This window comes from Acipenser ruthenus, chromosome 41 (assembly GCF_902713425.1).
Source record: "Acipenser ruthenus chromosome 41, fAciRut3.2 maternal haplotype, whole genome shotgun sequence".
In the NCBI taxonomy this organism is placed as follows: domain Eukaryota; kingdom Metazoa; phylum Chordata; class Actinopteri; order Acipenseriformes; family Acipenseridae; genus Acipenser; species Acipenser ruthenus.
The window spans coordinates 5174026-5193893 of record NC_081229.1 but is presented as its reverse complement, the minus strand read 5'-3'; the positions used below and the strand labels follow the sequence as shown (position 1 = coordinate 5193893).

At 48.5% G+C, this 19868-nt stretch overlaps 1 protein-coding gene across 2 annotated transcripts; it reads right to left on the bottom strand.

Annotated features, from left to right (window-relative positions):
• Window positions 1–13238: 13238 nt before the first annotated feature.
• On the bottom strand, window positions 13239–19459 carry LOC131709095 (macrophage mannose receptor 1-like). 2 transcript variants are annotated; one of them, XM_059010977.1, is made up of 7 exons: window positions 19364–19459; window positions 17520–17591; window positions 16813–17187; window positions 15865–16230; window positions 15262–15372; window positions 15016–15204; window positions 13239–14818 (listed from the first exon to the last, which is right to left on the bottom strand). In XM_059010977.1, exons 2-7 carry the CDS (start codon window positions 17548–17550, stop codon window positions 14436–14438), a joined length of 1455 nt encoding a protein of 484 aa, XP_058866960.1. In that variant the 5' UTR covers window positions 17551–17591; window positions 19364–19459; the 3' UTR covers window positions 13239–14435. The 2 variants fall into 2 exon arrangements, with proteins under 2 accessions (XP_058866960.1, XP_058866959.1); XM_059010976.1 differs by having other exon boundaries at window positions 15016–15372; window positions 19364–19457.
• Between the last annotated feature and the right edge of the window lie 409 nt (window positions 19460–19868).

The window sequence follows — 19868 nt, the reverse complement described above, 5'->3', positions numbered from 1 at the left end:
TGGGTGTACCAGGGTCCCACTGTTTTCTGCCAATTCTGAGCTGATGGCACTGCTGGACATCTTCCGATTGCAAAGGGAAGTAAGCATGATGTGTCTTTCATCTGCTGCAGTAAGTTTCCTTGGCCGACCACTGCGTCTACAGTCCTCAACGTTGCCCGTTTCTTTGTGCTTCTTCAAAAGAGCTTGGACAGCACATCTGGAAACCCCTGTCTGCTTTGAAATTTCTGCCTGGGAGAGACCTTGCTGATGCAGTATAACTACCTTGTGTCTTGTTGCTGTGCTCAGTCTTGCCATGGTGTATGACTTTTGACAGTAAACTGTCTTCAGCAACCTCACCTTGTTAGCTGAGTTTGGCTGTTCCTCACCCAGTTTTATTCCTCCTACACAGCTGTTTCTGTTTCAGTTAATGATTGTGTTTCAACCTACATATTGAATTGATGATCATTAGCACCTGTTTGGTATAATTGTTTAATCATACACCTGACTATATGCCTACAAAATCCCTGACTTTGTGCAAGTGTACCTAGAAGAATTGATGCTGTTTTGAAGGCAAAGGGTGGTCACACCAAATATGGATTTGATTTAGATTTTCCTTCTGTTCACTCACTTTGCATTTAGTTAATTGATAAATATAATCTATTAACATGTCTATTTTTGCAAGCATTCTTACTTTACAGCATTTTTTCACACCTGCCTAAAACTTTTGCACAGTACTGGGTGTATATATATATATATATATATATATATATATATATATATATATATATATAAATGTTTTGTTAAATATAAAAAATAAAAGTGAAAGGAAAGGCTGGTCTAGAGCATTAACATTAATCTAACAGCGCCACCTGGACCCCGAGATTAGAACCCGGGCCTCCAAAGAGCGTTACAAGGCTGGTCTAGTGCATTAACTAAATCCAATCTTGCAACTAGCCCCCCCCCCCCCCCCCGAGTCAGAGTCAGGTGACAGCCAGGACACCAGTTTTCTTTGCATACAGGTTGCTTTCCTCCATGTCATATTCTCAGACTGTTTTGCATTATCACATTTGAATCCAAGGCGCTTCACAGCACACCAGCTGTTCGCTCGTTCTTTTTTTTTCTATTTACATTGATTAGCAGAAGCTTTAACCCTTTGCATCTAGGACCCTCAAGGTGTTGTCGACTCAAACTATCTGTTGTTAAACCAAGAGGTTGGAGACATACCCTCTGGCTTCTGACAGGTGCATTAACCCACTGTGCCACAGAGCCCCCTTGACTGGAACCCAGGACTTCAGGTGCATTAACACTAACCCACTGTGCCACTGAACCCCCTTGACTGGAATCCAGGCCTTCAGGTGCATTAACACTAACCCACTGTGCCACTGAACCCCCTTGAATGGAACCCAGGACTTCAGGTGCATTAACATTAACCCACTGTGCCACTGAGCCCCCTTGACTGGAACCCAGGACTTCAGGTGCATTAACACTAACCCACTGCACGACCACTGCAGAGCTAGTGTCAGGGAGGTTCTAAGGGACGAAAATATACAGTGCACCATATATTTTCATTAGTCTGTAATCCATATAAAATAAATATATGGATCACAGACTAAAATGTATTTTAAATATATCCCATATATTTTAAACATATAAAAAGGGGCCAATTTCTATACATGAAAAGTATAAGGATCATACTTTTCTACCATATATTAATAAGATATGTTTGTTCCATAAGGGGTGTTCAGGTCATGTGATTGTTCTGCTGGCAGATGTGAAACTAACATTTACAACAGATGGTAAAAATTCACTATTTTAAAAAATGATATGCTTTTGAGATATTCATTTGTTAACTGTGTTCATAGAATGATGTTTTCGCTCATGAGTTGTATTGAAAGCATTTATACTGTGGACTAAGTTTGGAGATGCAGACGTGTTTTTTTCTTATTAACTTTCGTACTACCATTAATTTAAAAATCCAACTGGATGCCTATGATTAATATGATTTTGTGACTAATTTGACGCTATTAATATGTTTCAATATTAAATAAACCTAGTTATTAATCAAATCGATTCATCTCATTACATAATTGATTTCTTAAAATGTTTGGATATACTGTTACTTGATTGATTATTGTCTTGTTCACAGTCATCTTAACATGTTTTGCTGCTGATGTATTTATTTTCAAAAGTTTCTTTAGGTTGTGCTGCAGCTTCTGCAGCTTTTTTTCTTTTTCCTTTTTTTGGGTGGTCTATTTTACAGTCCTGCACCAGGGCACTGACTCCAGGTAAAGGTGAAAGGCTGGTCTAGTGCATTAACATGAACCCACTGCACCACCTAGACCCCCTGATTGGAACCCAGAACTTCAGGTGCATTAACACTAACCCACTGTGCCACAGAGCCCCCTTGACTGGAACCCAGGACTTCAGGTGCATTAACACTAACCCACTGTGCCACAGAGCCCCCTTTCAAGTAACTTGAAAGCTGCAACCTTTTAGGAGCTGAGAACAATTCAAAAGGTCTAATGAAGGGTTAAGTAAGTGAGAGCTCGGGGTTGAAAACCAGAAGACAGTGGAGTTCCTGAGGACTGGGGTTGAAAAGCACTGGTCTAGTGCATTAACCACCCCCCGCCCCCCCCCTGAGCCAGGTGAAAGGCAGGACACCAGCTTTGATTTGCAAACATGTCATATTTCCAGACTGTTTTGCATTATCACATTTGAATCAAAGGCGCTTCACAGTGAAGAGCAGAATCTTTAACCCTCTGTATCCAGGCTCCTCAAAACCTTGTAGACTGAAACTATTTATTTTTAGCCATTTTATTGTAATTGATTTTAAGCTCTGTTTACATTCATCCTGCTGTAGAGTTGACCTCACCGGCTGCATAGCCCCGCCCACCTCGGTGAGTCGGGCTTGCTAAACAAACAAGAGTGTGTTCTCCCTGTGGCAGTCTGGCTCGCAGTGGTGACGTCACGGACCAGGAATTAGAAACCAAAACAATGGTTGGGCGGTTAAAGCGTATTTATTAATAAACAAAAATAAAATATTTAAACAAAACACAAAACAAAAGGGCACGAGGGCCAAACGAATGAACAAACAAACAAGTAAGTGATGTGCTGGGAAATCCAGCACGTCTTAGCAATTGTTTTTCTAAATGTGGCTTTCTCTCTCCGCTCTCCCGTACTCTCCTCTACACTCTCAACCTAGAATGCAGAGAGCTGCAGGCTTATATACTCTGGCCGAGGGATTAACCAGTTGGTAATTATCTTATTATCCCTCGGCCAGAGTCTGCACGCGTTTGGTAAGGATGCATGACTGTCAGCTAGTTAAATAATCAGTAGCTGATCAGCCATGCATCCTCACGGGGTTTTTAAATATAATAACAAAAGACGCGGCGCTTTTACCCGCGCCGCAAACAAAAATACAAATAATAATAACTAGGGGCGGGACACTCCGCCACACATGCCCCCCCTTGTGCGCAGCACACATGGCCTTTTCGGCCACCTCCCCCCTTAGTCCCCAAAGTCCCGGTCAGCAGTCCCGGCGCAGGAACAGGGGCAGCAACGGGCCAAAGGTGGCGGCCACGGTGGGATGTCCTCCTCCCACCCAAACAGCCGTAGTGTTCCAATGGCCCGCGCACCGGCCAGCTCCTCTGGCCAAAAAATTTTTGGGGGTGGTCTCCAGACCTGCCCCCCCTTCTTCATGGCCGACAGCTCCCCTCCGTGGGGCTCTGGCCACCCTTTCTCCTGCAGCGAAATTGCTGCGGGGGAAGCTGGTCTCCTGACCTCCCCCCCCTTCTTCATGGCTGACAGCTGCCCTTCACGGGGCTCCAGCCACAGTATTTCCTGCCGCGAAAGTGCGGCTGGGGAAGCTGGTCTCCTGACCTCCCCCCCCTTTTCCATGGCTGGCAGCTCCCCTTCGTGGGGCTCTGACCACATGATCTCCGGCCGCGAAAGTGCGGCTGGGGGAGCTGGTCTCCTGACCTCCCCCCCTTTCTTCATGGCCGGCAGCTCCCCTCCGTGGGGCTCCGACCACAGTGTAGTGACCCCAGGCGAAGCAGGATCCCTGGCGACCCCAGGCAAAGCAGGATCCCTGGCGACCCCAGGCGAAGCAGGATCCCTGGCGACCCCAGGCGAAGCAGGATCCCTGGCGACCCCAGGCGAAGCAGGATCCCTGGCGACCCCAGGCGAAGCAGGATCCCTGGCGACCCCAGGCGATGTGGAACAGGCAGCCCCAGGCGATGCGAGGCAGGCATCCCTGGGTGGTGCGAGGCAGGGCAGGAGCAGTCCTTCCCATGACGGTGGATGTGGAACCAGCAGGTATTCACCCTCTGCTGGTGGAGGTGGGAGGGGAAAGCAGTCCTCCCACAGCGGCTGAGACGGAACCAGCAGGTATTCACCCTCTGCTGGTGGAGCTGGGAGTGGCAAGCAGTCCTCCCACGGCGGCTGAGGCGGAACCAGCAGGTATTCATCCTCTGCTGGTGGAGGTGGGAGGGGCAAGCAGTCCTCCCACGACGGTTGAGGCAGAACCAGCAGGCATTCATCCTCTGCTGGTGGAGGTGGGAGGGGCAAGCAGTCCTCCCACGACGGTGGAGGCGGAACCAGCAGGCATTCACCCTCTGCTGGTGGAGGTGGGAGGGGCAAGCAGTCCTCCCACGACGGTGGATGTGGAACCAGCAGGCATTCACCCTCTGCTGGTGGAGGTGGCGGAGGCAGAGGCAGCTCTTGCTGCTCTGCTCCTGGTGATGGTGGAGACAGAAGCAGCTCCTGCTGCCCTGCTCCTGGTGGTGGTGGAGACAGAGGCAGCTCCTGCTGCTCTGCTCCTGGTGGTGGTGGAGGCAGAGGCGATGGGGCGGATGCTGGCCACTCAGAGGGAGGCTGTGGCGGTGCTGGCTCCCTCTGCTGTGGCGGCTGGGCTGGTGTGTGCCGTGCTCCCTTCAGCAGCATAAATAGAGGCTGCTGGGGAACACCAGCATCCTGCCCTTCTCCCCCCCAGAAAAATTCAGGGGGTTGAGCCTGTAACTCCTCCCCTTCTGGCTCTTGGGACTGCAGCTTGGGTCCTACGGCTGTGGAAGCGCAGACTTCCACCTCTTGGGCTATGGACGCACCGACTCCCCCCTCTTTGGGCTGTGGACGCACCGACTCCTCCCTCTTGGGCTGTGGACGCACCGACTCCTCCCTCTTGGGCTGTGGACGCACCGACTCCCCCCTCTTGGGCGTAGGACGTTCGGGCTCCTCCCACTCGGGCGTAGGACGTTCGGGCTCCTCCCACTCGGGCGTAGGACGTTCGGGCTCCTCCCACTCGGGCGTAGGACGTTCGGGCTCCTCCCACTCGGGCGTAGGACGTTCGGGCTCCTCCCCAGGCTGTGGAGGCGAAACCAGCAGGCATTCTCCCTCTGCTGGTGGAGACAGTAGCGATGGCTCCTCTCCCTCTGATGCTGGAGACGGTAGCGATGGCTCCTCTCCCTCTGATGCTGGAGATGGCAGCGATGGCTCCTCTCCCTCTGATGCTGGAGACGGTAGCGATGGCTCCTCTCCCTCTGATGCTGGAGACGGTAGCGATGGCTCCTCTCCCTCTGATGCTGGAGACGGCAGCGATGGCTCCTCTCCCTCTGGCGCTGGAGACGGCAGCGATGGCTCCTCTCCCTCTGGCGCTGGAGACGGCAGCGATGGCTCCTCTCCCTCTGGCGCTGGAGACGGCAGCGATGGCTCCTCTCCCTCTGGCGCTGGAGACGGCAGCGATGGCTCCTCTCCCTCTGGCGCTGGAGACGGCAGCGATGGCTCCTCTCCCTCTGATGCTGGAGACGGCAGCGATGGCTCCTCTCCCTCTGGCGCTGGAGACGGCAGCGATGGCTCCTCTCCCTCTGGCGCTGGAGACGGCAGCGATGGCTCCTCTCCCTCTGGCGCTGGAGACGGCAGCGATGGCTCCTCTCCCTCTGGCGCTGGAGACGGCAGCGATGGCTCCTCTCCCTCTGGCGCTGGAGACGGTAGCGATGGCTCCTCTCCCTCTGATGCTGGAGACGGCAGCGATGGCTCCTCTCCCTCTGGCGCTGGAGACGGCAGCGATGGCTCCTCTCCCTCTGGCGCTGGAGACGGCAGCGATGGCTCCTCTCCCTCTGGCGCTGGAGACGGCAGCGATGGCTCCTCTCCCTCTGGCGCTGGAGACGGCAGCGATGGCTCCTCTCCCTCTGGCGCTGGAGACGGCAGCGATGGCTCCTCTCCCTCTGATGCTGGAGACGGCAGCGATGGCTCCTCTCCCTCTGGCGCTGGAGACGGCAGCGATGGCTCCTCTCCCTCTGGCGCTGGAGACGGCAGCGATGGCTCCTCTCCCTCTGGCGCTGGAGACGGCAGCGATGGCTCCTCTCCCTCTGGCGCTGGAGACGGCAGCGATGGCTCCTCTCCCTCTGGCGCTGGAGACGGCAGCGATGGCTCCTCTCCCTCTGGCGCTGGAGACGGCAGCAGCAGGGTCTCTCCCATATCCGCAGCCAGGTAGTTGAACACCATGGCTGCGATGTCTGGGAGGGAAGCTGGGTGGTGTTGCTGTTCCCAGGCCTCCCAGCGCTCCCCATCTCTTGCCCACAGGAGGTTGATCACTGCAGGGAGGGCTTCCTCATAATCCCTCCCCGGCTCCACCAGCCAGTCCCAGACTCCCTCAGAGGAGAGTGCATTCGTCCTCTTTGGAGGATGCAGGTCCTCCCTCACTGGACGCTCTGGCTCCTCTTTCTCCTGCCATGGAGGGGGTTGGTCTGGTGCCACGTGCCCAACCTCACCAACCGCGAAGCACCACTCCTCACCCTTCAGGCAGGTGAGGCAGATATCCAGTGTGGCAAGGTAAGGCTGATGTTGCTGCGCCTCCTGCTGCTGTTGTTGCTGCTGCTGCTGCTTTCTCCTCCGGCTACTTTTCCCCATTTTTAATTTGAAAAAAAAAAAAACGAACAAACAAAAAAAAAAACGCACTTTTCAATCCTGGTCCGGCTGTTGGAGGCGTTGTTTGTCCCACGCAGGACACCATATGTGGCAGTCTGGCTCGCAGTGGTGACGTCACGGACCAGGAATTAGAAACCAAAACAATGGTTGGGCGGTTAAAGCGTATTTATTAATAAACAAAAATAAAATATTTAAACAAAACACAAAACAAAAGGGCACGAGGGCCAAACGAATGAACAAACAAACAAGTAAGTGATGTGCTGGGAAATCCAGCACGTCTTAGCAATTGTTTTTCTAAATGTGGCTTTCTCTCTCCGCTCTCCCGTACTCTCCTCTACACTCTCAACCTAGAATGCAGAGAGCTGCAGGCTTATATACTCTGGCCGAGGGATTAACCAGTTGGTAATTATCTTATTATCCCTCGGCCAGAGTCTGCACGCGTTTGGTAAGGATGCATGACTGTCAGCTAGTTAAATAATCAGTAGCTGATCAGCCATGCATCCTCACGGGGTTTTTAAATATAATAACAAAAGACGCGGCGCTTTTACCCGCGCCGCAAACAAAAATACAAATAATAATAACTAGGGGCGGGACACTCCGCCACACTCCCCCATCTGTTTCTACCATGTTTTTTGGTGTCTGCCTTCAACTCAGCGCCGTGGCTTTGGCCCTTGTGTCTCCCTGGTGTATGCTACACGCTAACCAGGTGTGTGACCACGCTGTTAGGGTAGGCACCGTTGCATAGCTGCCCTCGGTGCACACACAGCCCTTGGTACTTTGGTATCTTGGTACGCACGGTGCCCAGCGCTACAGTGCCAATGCACGGACACGGTATCGCACGGTACTCGGTGCACGCGATGCTCGGTACGCACTAAAGTCTTACAGCACTAGTGCACGAACGCACGGTGCACGTAGCAGATATTTAGGGTTCTCTCTCTCTGTTTAACATGGATCGCAGATCCCCTTAGTACAGTTCCAAAAACTGTTGGGTGTAATGGCCTGTGACAGTCTGGCTCGCAGTGGTGTGGTGGATGACGTCACGGACCAGGAAGTAACTGACTCCAAACAGTGGATGGGCGGGTGAAACCGAGTGCAAAAGCACTCGGCGTATTTAATAATAAACAAACAACAGATTTAAACAAAATACAAACAAAAGGGCACGAGGGCCAAACGAATAAATAAACAAACAAGTAAGTGCCGTGCTGGATAATCCAGCACGTATTAGCAATTGTTTTTAAATGTTATACCTTCTCTCCGCTCCCCGTACTCTCTACTCCAACACCCCAACATCAAGTGCAGAGAGCTGCAGGTTTATATACTCTGGCCGAGGGATTTAACTAGTTGGTAATTATCTTATTATCCCCCGGCCAGAGTCTGCACGTGTTTGGTAAGGATGCATGACTGTCAGCTAGTTAAATAATCAGTAGCTGATCAGCCATGCATCCTCACGAGGTTTTTAAATATAACAATAAAAGACGCGGCGCTTTTACCCGCGCCGCAAACAAAAATACAAATAATAATAAATAGGGGCGGGACACTCCGCCACACATGCCCCCCCTTGTGCGCAGCACACATGGCCTTTTCGGCCACCTCCCCCCTTAGTCCCCAAAGTCCCGGTTAGCAGTCCCGGCGCAGGAACAGGGGCAGCAGCGGACCAAAGGTGGCGGCCACGGTGGGATGTCCTCCTCCCACCCAAACAGCCGTAGCGTTCCAATGGCCCGCGCACCGGCCGGCTCCTTTGGCCAAAAAAATTTTGGGGGTGGTCTCCAGACCTGCCCCCCCTTCTTCATGGCCGGCCACCCTTTCTCCTGCAGCGAAATTGCTGCGGGGGAAGCTGGTCTCCTGACCTCCCCCCCCTTCTTCATGGCTGGCAGCTGCCCTTCATGGGGCTCCAGCCACAGTATTTCCTGCCGCGAAAGTGCGGCTGGGGGAGCTGGTCTCCTGACCTCCCCCCTCCTCTTCACGGCCAGCAGTTCCCCTCCGTGGGGCTCTGACCACATGATCTCCGGCCGCGAAAGTGCGGCTGGGGGAGCTGGTCTCCTGACCTTCCCCTTCCTCTTCATGGCCAGCAGTTCCCCTCCGTGGGGCTCTGACCACCCAAACTCCTGCCGCGAAAGTGCGGCTGGGGGAGCTGGTCTCCTGACCTCCCCCCTCCTCTTCACGGCCAGCAGTTCCCCTCCGTGGGGCTCTGACCACAGTGTAGTGACCCCAGGCGAAGCAGGATCCCTGGCGACCCCAGGCGACTGCAGCGGCAGCGGACCCTCGGGAGGTGAACTCGGGAGGGGAGCCCCTGGCCATGGAGGCGGCAGCGGGAGCTCCACTTCTCCCTCGTTCTCTGTAGCTGGTGGCTCTCCAGGTGATGCGGAGCAACAGGCAGCCCCAGGCGATGCGAAGCAGGCATCCCTGGGTGGTGCGAGGCAGGGCAGGAGCAGTCCTTCCCATGACGGTGGATGTGGAACCAGCAGGTATTCACCCTCTGCTGGTGGAGGTGGGAGGGGCAAGCAGTCCTCCCACGGCGGCTGAGGCGGAACCAGCAGGTATTCACCCTCTGCTGGTGGAGGTGGGAGGGGCAAGCAGTCCTCCCATGGCGGTTGAGGCAGAACCAGCAGGCATTCACCCTCTGCTGGTGGAGGTGGGAGGGGCAAGCAGTCCTCCCACGACGGTGGAGGCGGAACCAGCAGGCATTCACCCTCTGCTGGTGGAGGTGGGAGGGGCAAGCAGTCCTCCCACGGCGGTTGAGGCAGAACCAGCAGGCATTCACCCTCTGCTGGTGGAGGTGGGAGGGGCAAGCAGTCCTCCCACGGCGGTTGAGGCAGAACCAGCAGGCATTCACCCTCTGCTGGTGGAGGTGGGAGGGGCAAGCAGTCCTCCCACGACGGTGGAGGCGGAACCAGCAGGCATTCACCCTCTGCTGGTGGAGGTGGCGGAGGCAGAGGCAGCTCTTGCTGCTCTGCTCCTGGTGGTGGTGGAAACAGAGGCAGCTCCTGCTGCTCTGCTCCTGGTGGTGGTGGAGACAGTGGCGAGGGCTCCTCACCCCCTAACGCTGGAGACGGCAGCCATGGCTCCTCTCCCTCTGGTGTTGGAGACGGCAGCACTGGCTCCTCTCCCTCGGGCGCTGGAGACGGCAGCGATGGCTCCTCTCCCTCTGGCGCTGGAGACGGCAGCACTGGCTCCTCTCCCTCTGGCGCTGGAGACGGCAGCGATGGCTCCTCTCCCTCTGGCGCTGGAGACGGCAGCGATGGCTCCTCTCCCTCTGGCGCTGGAGAAGGCAGCGATGGCTCCTCTCCCTCGGGCGCTGGAGACGGCAGCGATGGCTCCTCTCCCTCTGGCGCTGGAGAAGGCAGCGATGGCTCCTCTCCCTTTGGCGCTGGAGACGGCAGCGATGGCTCCTCTCCCTCTGGCGCTGGAGACGGCAGCGATGGCTCCTCTCCCTTTGGCGCTGGAGAAGGCAGCGATGGCTCCTCTCCCTCTGGCGCTGGAGACGGCAGCGATGGCCCTTCTCCCTCTGGCGCTGGAGAAGGCAGCGATGGCTCTTCTCCCTCTGGTGTTGGAGACGGCAGCGATGGCTCCTCTCCCTCTGGCGCTGGAGACGGCAGCGATGGCCCTTCTCCCTCTGGCGCTGGAGAAGGCAGCGATGGCTCTTCTCCCTCTGGTGCTGGAGAAGGCAGCGATGGCTCCTCTCCCTTTGGCGCTGGAGACGGCAGCGATGGCTCCTCTCCCTCTGGCGCTGGAGAAGGCAGTGATGGCTCTTCACCCTCTGGCGCTGGAGAAGGCAGTGATGGCTCTTCTCCCTCTGGCGCTGGAGACGGCAGGCTCCTCCATCTCCTGCCATGGAGGGGGTTGGTCTGGTGCCACGTGCCCGACCTCACCAACCGCGAAGCACCACTCCTCACCCTTCAGGCAGGTGAGGCAGATGTCCAGTGTGGCAAGGTAAGGCTGCTGCTGCTGCGCCTCCTGCTGCTGTTGTTGCTGCTGCTGCTTTCACCTCCGGCTACTTTTCCCCATTTTTATTTATTTATTTTTATTTATTTTTTTTTCAACAAAAAAAAAACACACAAAAATACTTTTTGAAAAAAACAAAAAAAACGTCCTTATCCTTTCCTGGTCCGGCTGTTGGAGGCGTTGTTTGTCCCACCTCGGACACCATATGTGACAGTCTGGCTCGCAGTGGTGTGGTGGATGACGTCACGGACCAGGAAGTAACTGACTCCAAACAGTGGATGGGCGGGTGAAACCGAGTGCAAAAGCACTCGGCGTATTTAATAATAAACAAACAACAGATTTAAACAAAATACAAACAAAAGGGCACGAGGGCCAAACGAATAAATAAACAAACAAGTAAGTGCCGTGCTGGATAATCCAGCACGTATTAGCAATTGTTTTTAAATGTTATACCTTCTCTCCGCTCCCCGTACTCTCTACTCCAACACCCCAACATCAAGTGCAGAGAGCTGCAGGTTTATATACTCTGGCCGAGGGATTTAACTAGTTGGTAATTATCTTATTATCCCCCGGCCAGAGTCTGCACGTGTTTGGTAAGGATGCATGACTGTCAGCTAGTTAAATAATCAGTAGCTGATCAGCCATGCATCCTCACGAGGTTTTTAAATATAACAATAAAAGACGCGGCGCTTTTACCCGCGCCGCAAACAAAAATACAAATAATAATAAATAGGGGCGGGACACTCCGCCACATGGCCGCAACCATATCAGCCATAGAGCTGGCTCTACTACTCATGCGCCCGCTCCAAGCGTGGCTCAATGCGTTCCATTTACACCCGAAGCGCGACAGACACCGTCGTCTGACAGTGTCTCGCACGTGGTCAGCAGCCCTGAGATGCTGGAGGATATCCTCCAACCTCCGCACGAATGGCCCAGAACACTCCTCTATGCGTTCTCACCAATACCGTTGCTCCCAGCCTTCTTGGCGAAGGTCCGGTTAGAGGAAGCGACAGTTCTCCTAGTGGCCCCTCAGTAGCTCAGGAGAACAGGGTTCTCGACTCTGTGCCAGCTCTTACGAGACCAGCCCTGGGAGATCCCACTTCGCTAAACCTTAAACCTGCTTAATCCACGAGATAGACGCATCAAGTGGACTAACTTTAGTATGCTGCAATCCACCCTGAAAGTCTGCTACATACATTAATAATAATAATAATAATAATAATAATAATAATAATAATAATAGTTCGGTTACCTCTAATCAAGTTGAGATGGTATTTTAAATACACATATTATTAAAAGATCACAAAGAAAGTACGCTTTCAACTTGATTCGCGTTAGCCCCCAAACAATTGTTATACCAACACATATTACAAATAATGAAATGTAAGAAATAGAAAAAGATTCATTTGATTCAGTCTAGCTCATTCAAAGTGTATTTATAGATGCAGGATCTACAAGTGTATTACCAACCTCTATTACGCAGTAAAACAAATGTGGATATGCTTGAACTGCTTTTGTGTCAGGTAACGTTTATTACTATGTAACATTCCTTTCTAGTAACTGCATAATAACACATTGATCAGTGTAACCCCCGTCCCACACACACCTCTGGACATGAAGGGCAATGTGGAACTTACCTGGTTTGCTGCCCTAACTCATCTGTACTGTAAACTATGGAAAACGAACCCCAGCAGCAACCCTGGGGGGTCGCTGGGGGATTGCATGTGGATTACGAACCCCAGCGGCAACCGTGGGGGGCCACCGGAGGATTGCATGTGGATTACAAACCATCAGGCTGTAATTCTTTTGAGGCTTGTTGATGACACATAAATCACGACAGCTTCATTTTTACTGATTTATCTTCGTCACCAGAAACCCGAAATGTGGCAAAACACAGACTGCTCATTCGCATTCAGTTATTTTCATGTTTTATTCTTGAATTGTTGTGCATTTTTTCCTTCTTCCTCATAAATCAATCTAATGTGTTCAGCTGATTTACTACAGCTGCTACGATTGTAAAAAAACTAATCCGCGCCATCATCATAATACTCATTAATAATTTTACTTATGCATACTTTTTCTTGTTATCTTGATGTATTAACAATAGGCCCTCGTTACCTTCTCCTTGTGTGAGACAGCTTCAGAACTCCTGCTTCTTCAGAATAATATATTTGCATCTCAGTTTATGTTTCAAATTGTAAATATCCATAGCACACCATACCTTTTTACCAAGTAGATGGTAGTATAACCCCAGACATCTTGTATGCAGGCTAGCTACTATATAACAGTTTTCTGGGACTAAAAATGTGTAGTTCATAATGAAATACATTTCAGGTGTTGTTATAATTAGAGAAACAAACAAACTAACAAACAAACAAAAGACAAATTCAGACCAAATCATTATTTTTATTTTTATACCAGCAAAAAATACAGACTATCAATATATTCAGCAATACAGAATATAAATAGACAGAAGAGACTCACTCAGTACATACCATAGTATCTATTTTGGTTAGTTAAATATGATTACAGTGTACCTATTAACTACATTCGAACACAGATTAGCATTAGGTGCAATCTGCATCATCAGAAACCAGGCCCTGTTGGCTGTCTAGTTTGTGTACATTCCTTACTGAAATATGAGAGCATTATTTAAATGTGTAAAACCTACTTAAATATTATAGAATCTTTTTTTAAAGGCAAAAAGCAGAAATTAGAAATATATTAAATAAGACCCTTTCACCCTCTCTACTTCCCTCTTAACAATACATCGTATATGATGCTGCCCAAGGTTTAAAATCCATGTTCTTATATCTTATTATCCCCAGCAATAAGATCACTGGACATTTCCTTATGTTGAAGATCTTTTGGTTCATTGCTTGTGTTTTATACTTCAATTTGTAATATGTAGATATTTAAAAGAAAACGTTATAAATAATAATAATATTAATAATAATAATAATAATAATAATAATAATAATAATTTAAACCAAGTTGCTGCTGCTTCCTGGTAGCTGATCAGTCCTTGTATTGCAGTTCAAACTCTCTCCAATGGTCCAGCCTCAATCAGACCCAGTGACCTACAGCACAGGTACCAGGATGCAGCAGTTTATCTACAGCCTGGCATTTTAAATAGCTGTGTATCCTGAATTAAAAGAAAAACAAGTGAACAGCAGCTTCTGAAAAGACTCCTCAATGCTGATTGTGAGGAAGTGAGGAGAGGAATCATATTAGTGTTGCGCTGTGCCATGAAACCCATAAGACAAGCATTGTGCACTGAAGCCTGTGCAACACTATTATGCTTCCCCACCTCACTTCCTCACAATCAGTATTGAGGAGTCTTTTCTTAAGTAATTATTGCCCCTTTAAGATTGCTACACAGTCATTTCATCTACAGGACTCTGGCATTGCCAAACTCTGTCACATACAAGATTTTGTTTTGCTTTATTATTCACGCATGCTACGTTTATACAACAAAATTTAGACTTAGATATTTCCATAACGTTTTTGTAAATTGCTTTTTTTTTAGACTAAAGTACTTTATACTACAGAATGTTTGAGAAGCAGTGCTATAAAACCTTTCAGATGTGTTTTTAACCTTTGAAACAGATAAAGGGGAGCTTTTCATAGCAGCACAGATCATTCCACTGAGCCCCCCCATCATCCCCCAGCACCATCTCCCCGCAGTGCTCATAGTAAGGATTGTTGGGCTCCCCAGGGGCCCAGTTAGTGTAGTTTAGGGAGGCCTTCTTATCCTTACCAGCAACCCAGTACCATTTATCATACACCACGGTTCTGTGCAGGCCGATCCAGAATCGCGACGCAGTGCTGTTCCTGACGAGCTCCGACACTCTGTTCTGTGCAGCCAGGCTTGTGAGGCTCACTAGGTCAGTGTAGTGATCCCTGCAGTACTGCCAAGCCTCTGGCCAGACCATACTGTCAGAGATCAGGTGGAGCTCCTCAGGGATTGGAGTGACTGGTAAAAAATATGACAATGATAATAATAAATAAAACTAATAATGAATACAGTCACAAATACAGCCCATCCAAATGCAGCTTTGTTGAAATCCTGCTTCAGTCTGCATTTCATTATGAGAGCTGTGTGGTTCAGATTATTGGTCAGTTTAGGCTACTAGGGTCTGGTTTCACTTCACCCTACGACACGGTACCCACCTGTTACTGCGGGTGAAGTGCCAGGGAGCCAGGAGCTGGAGTGCCCAGGGGAGCTGGCTCGAGGAGAGGTGCTGTCCATCGTGGAAGGCTGCTGGGATTGTTCTCCTCCATCTGGTGTTTGGGAAGTGGTTGCCCCAGTGGTTGGAGAGCTCTGAGAGTCAGACTGAACAGTGGTGGTGTCCTGTGGATCTGTGGAAATGATCACATATCCCTGACCGTACACCAGCCATTTGACTCTGTACCCACCCGCTGCTGCAGGAGGAGAGGGGCTGGCCATCGTGGAAGGATGCTGGGATTGTTGTTCTCCATCTTCTGTTTGGGAAGAGTCAAACTGAACAGTGGTGGTGTCCTGTATATCTGTAGGAAAAAAATCACATAAAAAGAATCAACCAGCCTGCTAATTACCGCACTGTGCTGTGCATTGTGTGGTGGTGTCAGGATGTGCTGTCCTAGTATCTGCTGCTCAGAGAATGAATCTACAGTGTGGGGGAGTCAGGATCTGGAGGGTGAAATTGTTTTTTAAAGCCTTGGTTATTGACCGCTCAACTACAGCAAACTGATATTTAATTTCTTACCTGTTTAATGTCCTATTTTGTGTATTCTAAGTAATTATAGTTAGTAGACATGTCAAAGAATGATGAGCAGAAACCACAATGGAAAATCACTCAGCACACACACACACACGCACGCACGCACGCACACACACACACACACGCATGCACACACGCACACGCACACACACACACACACACACACACACACACACACACGGATATTAACAGGTAAGAAATGAAACATTCTGATCAGGTAGCTGATAAAGAGCGTCTCTATAACTCAGAAGTGACTTGCCTTTGTAGCAGATGAACTTGTTGATGTCATTGCAGTTGTTCTCCTGCCATGTCCCAAAATTCCAATCAGAGGTCTTGATCGTGACACAGGTTCCATTCCTCACTAGCTGAAATCCTCCCCAGTTGCTGTAGTTGAAAGTTTCCCCGTTTCCCCAGCTCCAAGACCCACCGTCCCTCCTCAGTCCTATCCAGTAGTCGGTATTGGAAGTGTCTTTGTTCATCAGCTGTTCGATATCCAGGAGCACGTCTTGGCTTGTGATGCTCACCAGGTCTGTGTACAGAGATCTGCAGTGTTCTCTGGCTTCGTCTGCATTCTTCACAGTGTGAACCAGGAAGTACTCCCTCTGACCGCACAGCGCAGAAGGTCCTGCAGAGAAACACAACAGTGTAACAGGACTGTAAATATTATTATTATTATTATTATTATTATTATTATTATTATTATTATTATTATTATAATTATTATTATTATTATTTTTATTATTCACTTAAAATAAATCAATCAACCAGTTACTGATTTGTCACAATCATAGGTCATTGTATTCTGTGTAAAGATGTCATACCATGCACTGAGCAATTCTGAAGTAAAACCATGCTTTTTAATGTTTAGTTTTTTTAATAAGTAATATTAGTAGCATATAAACTATTTATAACAACAGTGCACTTTATTTTAAACGTACATTTAGTTTTTTCTCAATGGTATTTTTTTTTCAAAACTCCAGTATCAATGCACTAAACGTGCTGATCGTTCCATCCAGATATTTCCATGACGCGTTTCCATCACGTCCCTGCATTCTACTTCAAGAGGTCACTAAAGGACTGTTTGAAAGAATCAATGGTTTGAACATTGTGATGTTAAACTACATGACTGTAATCATCATAAAAATATATCGCAATATCAAAATAACTAGCAAGCTGGGTACTCTGTTCAGAAATCAATTCTCCTTACCTGCCAAGCAGACGAAGCACTGAGGGTTACCACAAGGTTCAGCTCCCCACTCTCCGGTGGGAATCATGGCTCCACAATCTCCATTAGCATCTGGTTCCCAACTCAGCCATTTGCTGTATTGAAAGGCCACACCGGTTGACCATTCCCAAGGCGAGCTGACTGTGTTTCTGCGCAGACCCAACCAAAACGTGTAATCTGAGACCCGGGAAATCAGTGCCTTGACTGCCAGCATTTCCTCTTCACTGGGAACACTAACCAGATCAATGAAATTACTTTGACAGTGTTGGCGAGCTTGGTCCCAGGTCATTACATCTCTGACGACGTGGTATCTTCTTTGAGGGCAGCAGACTGAGAGACCCCTGATCAAGGTGCAGGCTACAACAACAAAAACACAACATGAGTCAAAATCTTCACTCCACTGGATAATAAAATGGGCCGCGCTTTAGTGACAGGATCCATTCAGGCAATAAAGCATCTAAAACGTGCTGTAAAAGAGGTCCTGATTTGAAACAGACTTTTTAAAATGAATGGTGCAACAGTTGAATAGCGCAACAGTGAATGGTGCAACAGCGTAGCCTGAGAGATCCATTCCTTCATGTTGTGTAGCTCTTCTAAATCAAGAATACTTTCTTACACAACTAGCAGAATCAGTCTATTAAATTTGATCATCTGAATCATACTGATCAGTACAGCACAGTGAAACTCACCGGACATGACGAGGAAAGCCAGGCTGCACATTGCTGTTGTCTCTGATGAGCTCCGTCACTCGGGATTGTTTCCTAAAGGACAGTAAGAATAACCCATGATGCAGTGCCCATCGATACCGCGTCAAACGAGATTGTGCTGGAGACAGAAGTCCAAATACATGAATGTTTGTTTTTCACCTGATCATTCATCCTTGTCCATGACACGTTTGAGTGACTATGACTGAAGCATATGCACTTAGTCACCTAATTAGTGAGACAGTTGATTGGGCACTGGATATGGAGTGATTTCAGCTGTTGAATTGCAAGCTTGAATAAAAGCAATAAAGAATCACAGAAAAACACCAATATGCCACTTCTTGGAGGCTGGACTGGGGCAGCGTACTGTGGCTCACGGTCTTGGGTGCTCACAGCCAGCAATTTCAAACCGGGCGAGACGATATAATCAGACACACTCTGTCAATGACAGGCCATGAACTGGGAGACGTGTGGCTTCTAGGTCTCAGAGCCCACTGAACTGGCAGATGCTTATCCAGGCACTACAAGAGGAATGGGTCAGGATTCCACAAGACAGCATCAGAAACCTGGTGCAAAGCATGCGTCGCAGATGTACTGCTTGTATTGCTTCCAACGCTGCCACACACGCCACGAGCCTGTGACAGTATCCCCCGCCCCCCCATAACTTCAGACAGTAAAATGTCAATTGTTAATCAGCACAATAAAAAGTCACTGCACCTGCTCTAAAACAGAGTTTGTCATTTTTCAATCACATCTAGTGAATTTGATCCAAATATAAGTGATGCGTTTCTTTTGATGCTCATTATAGGTGCAAGGCAAAAGGGGGTCCTTCTTTTTCACTGTAACAAATGCATCTACTAATCAATGATTATTTACAAGATAATAACCTCTCTTAAAATAACGAATACAAAATGACTAAGAAAAATCTGAAACAATAATAATAACAATAATCTTCACAGGAAAGAAAAAAGTGTATATAAAATAAAAATGTATAATAAAAAAGAATACTCTTAACAGTCAACAGTGCATCCAAGTTTTCTTTTTTTTTATGTGAACATAAAAAAGCACAATTGTTATATTGTTATTACTATTAATGATACAGGTGTAAGGTTATTTTGTGGTACGCGTTACGAAGCGGTACAGCGTGTACTGCGCTTGGTCAAGCAGAAAACAAGGATAAGCCCCTCTGGAACGGGTACCATGTACTGACCTTAAAGTTTTCTTTTTCACAATTTTGCAACTGTATGTGACTTTAACTGACAAGCAGCACATTGGGTTATCTAACACTGTAAACATATATGACTCTCGTCTTGTTTGTAGTGATTTGTGCAGTAGCCTATCACAGCATAGACAGCGTACCATTTTCTGATGTTACACGGGTCAAGTTTTGGTGGTACCACATTCTGAGGATGTACCACTTTCTGACACTACACCAGTAATAATAATAATAATAATAATAATAATAATAATAATACAGCACATCCATGTGCAAGTTTATGCGAACATGTTAAATGTCTGCTTTTCTATTTATGTCCCTCCAGTTTCTTCAAAACAGTACCCAGTAAAGAAACTCAAGGAAAGTGCATCTTCTTTATTATTATTATTATTATTATTATTATTATTATTATTATTATTATTATTATTATTGTTTTATATTACTCTAGATAATGTTAACTTAGTATTACAGTATTGTATGTAACTATAAAGCATGGATCTAAATATAAAAACATAGAACATGCCGTCAGATATTTCTTCATTCTTTACAGTTCTGTGGTTACGATGTTCTCTGGTATAGAGCAATAAGAGATTATATTGAGAGGTTTCCTTACCAGCTAGTCCAAGAGCTCCCAAGGTGTTCTCCTCTCCAGTGTCGATGGTGAAAGTGACAATATGACATCATCTCGCTTTCCATATTGAGAATGGACAGGAGGCAGGAGGCAGGAGACACGCCCTCTGGCTTGTGACAGACACGCATTATAATCACAATCACAGGCTTATACACAGACACCAGCAATGATGCACATTGCAAGTAATTAGTTCATTTAAAAAGGGGATGTGCTTAACAAACCTGTCCGTGATAGGCACAGAAATCCAAAGTATTGTCCCTGCATAAAATCCAATACTATAAATGTGTGTTTCATACAAATGTATTTTAAACATTTCTTTGTATCAAGTTAGTGACTGATCAGCCGGCAGTATTGGGGTGCAGCACTCAGAAAGGGTCCCCTTCCTTTCATTTATAAACTCTGGCAGGAGGCAGGGACCCATTGGACTGCTGCACCCTGACAGGTGAGCTCTCTGCTTTATTGGTCAGTCACTAATTAGATATATTGG

Bases quoted from the DNA above. Each gene is read 5' to 3' on its own strand.
- LOC131709095 (XM_059010976.1), bottom strand. From the start codon at position 17,550: ATGTGCAGCCTGGCTTTCCTCGTCATGTCCG. The intron at 16,231-16,812 runs GTAAGGAGAATT...GTTTCTCTGCAG, and splicing joins GTGCTTCGTCTGCTTGGCAG to GACCTTCTGCGCTGTGCGGT. The intron at 15,373-15,864 runs GCAAGTCACTTC...TTTTTCCTACAG, and splicing joins CAAGTTCATCTGCTACAAAG to ATATACAGGACACCACCACT.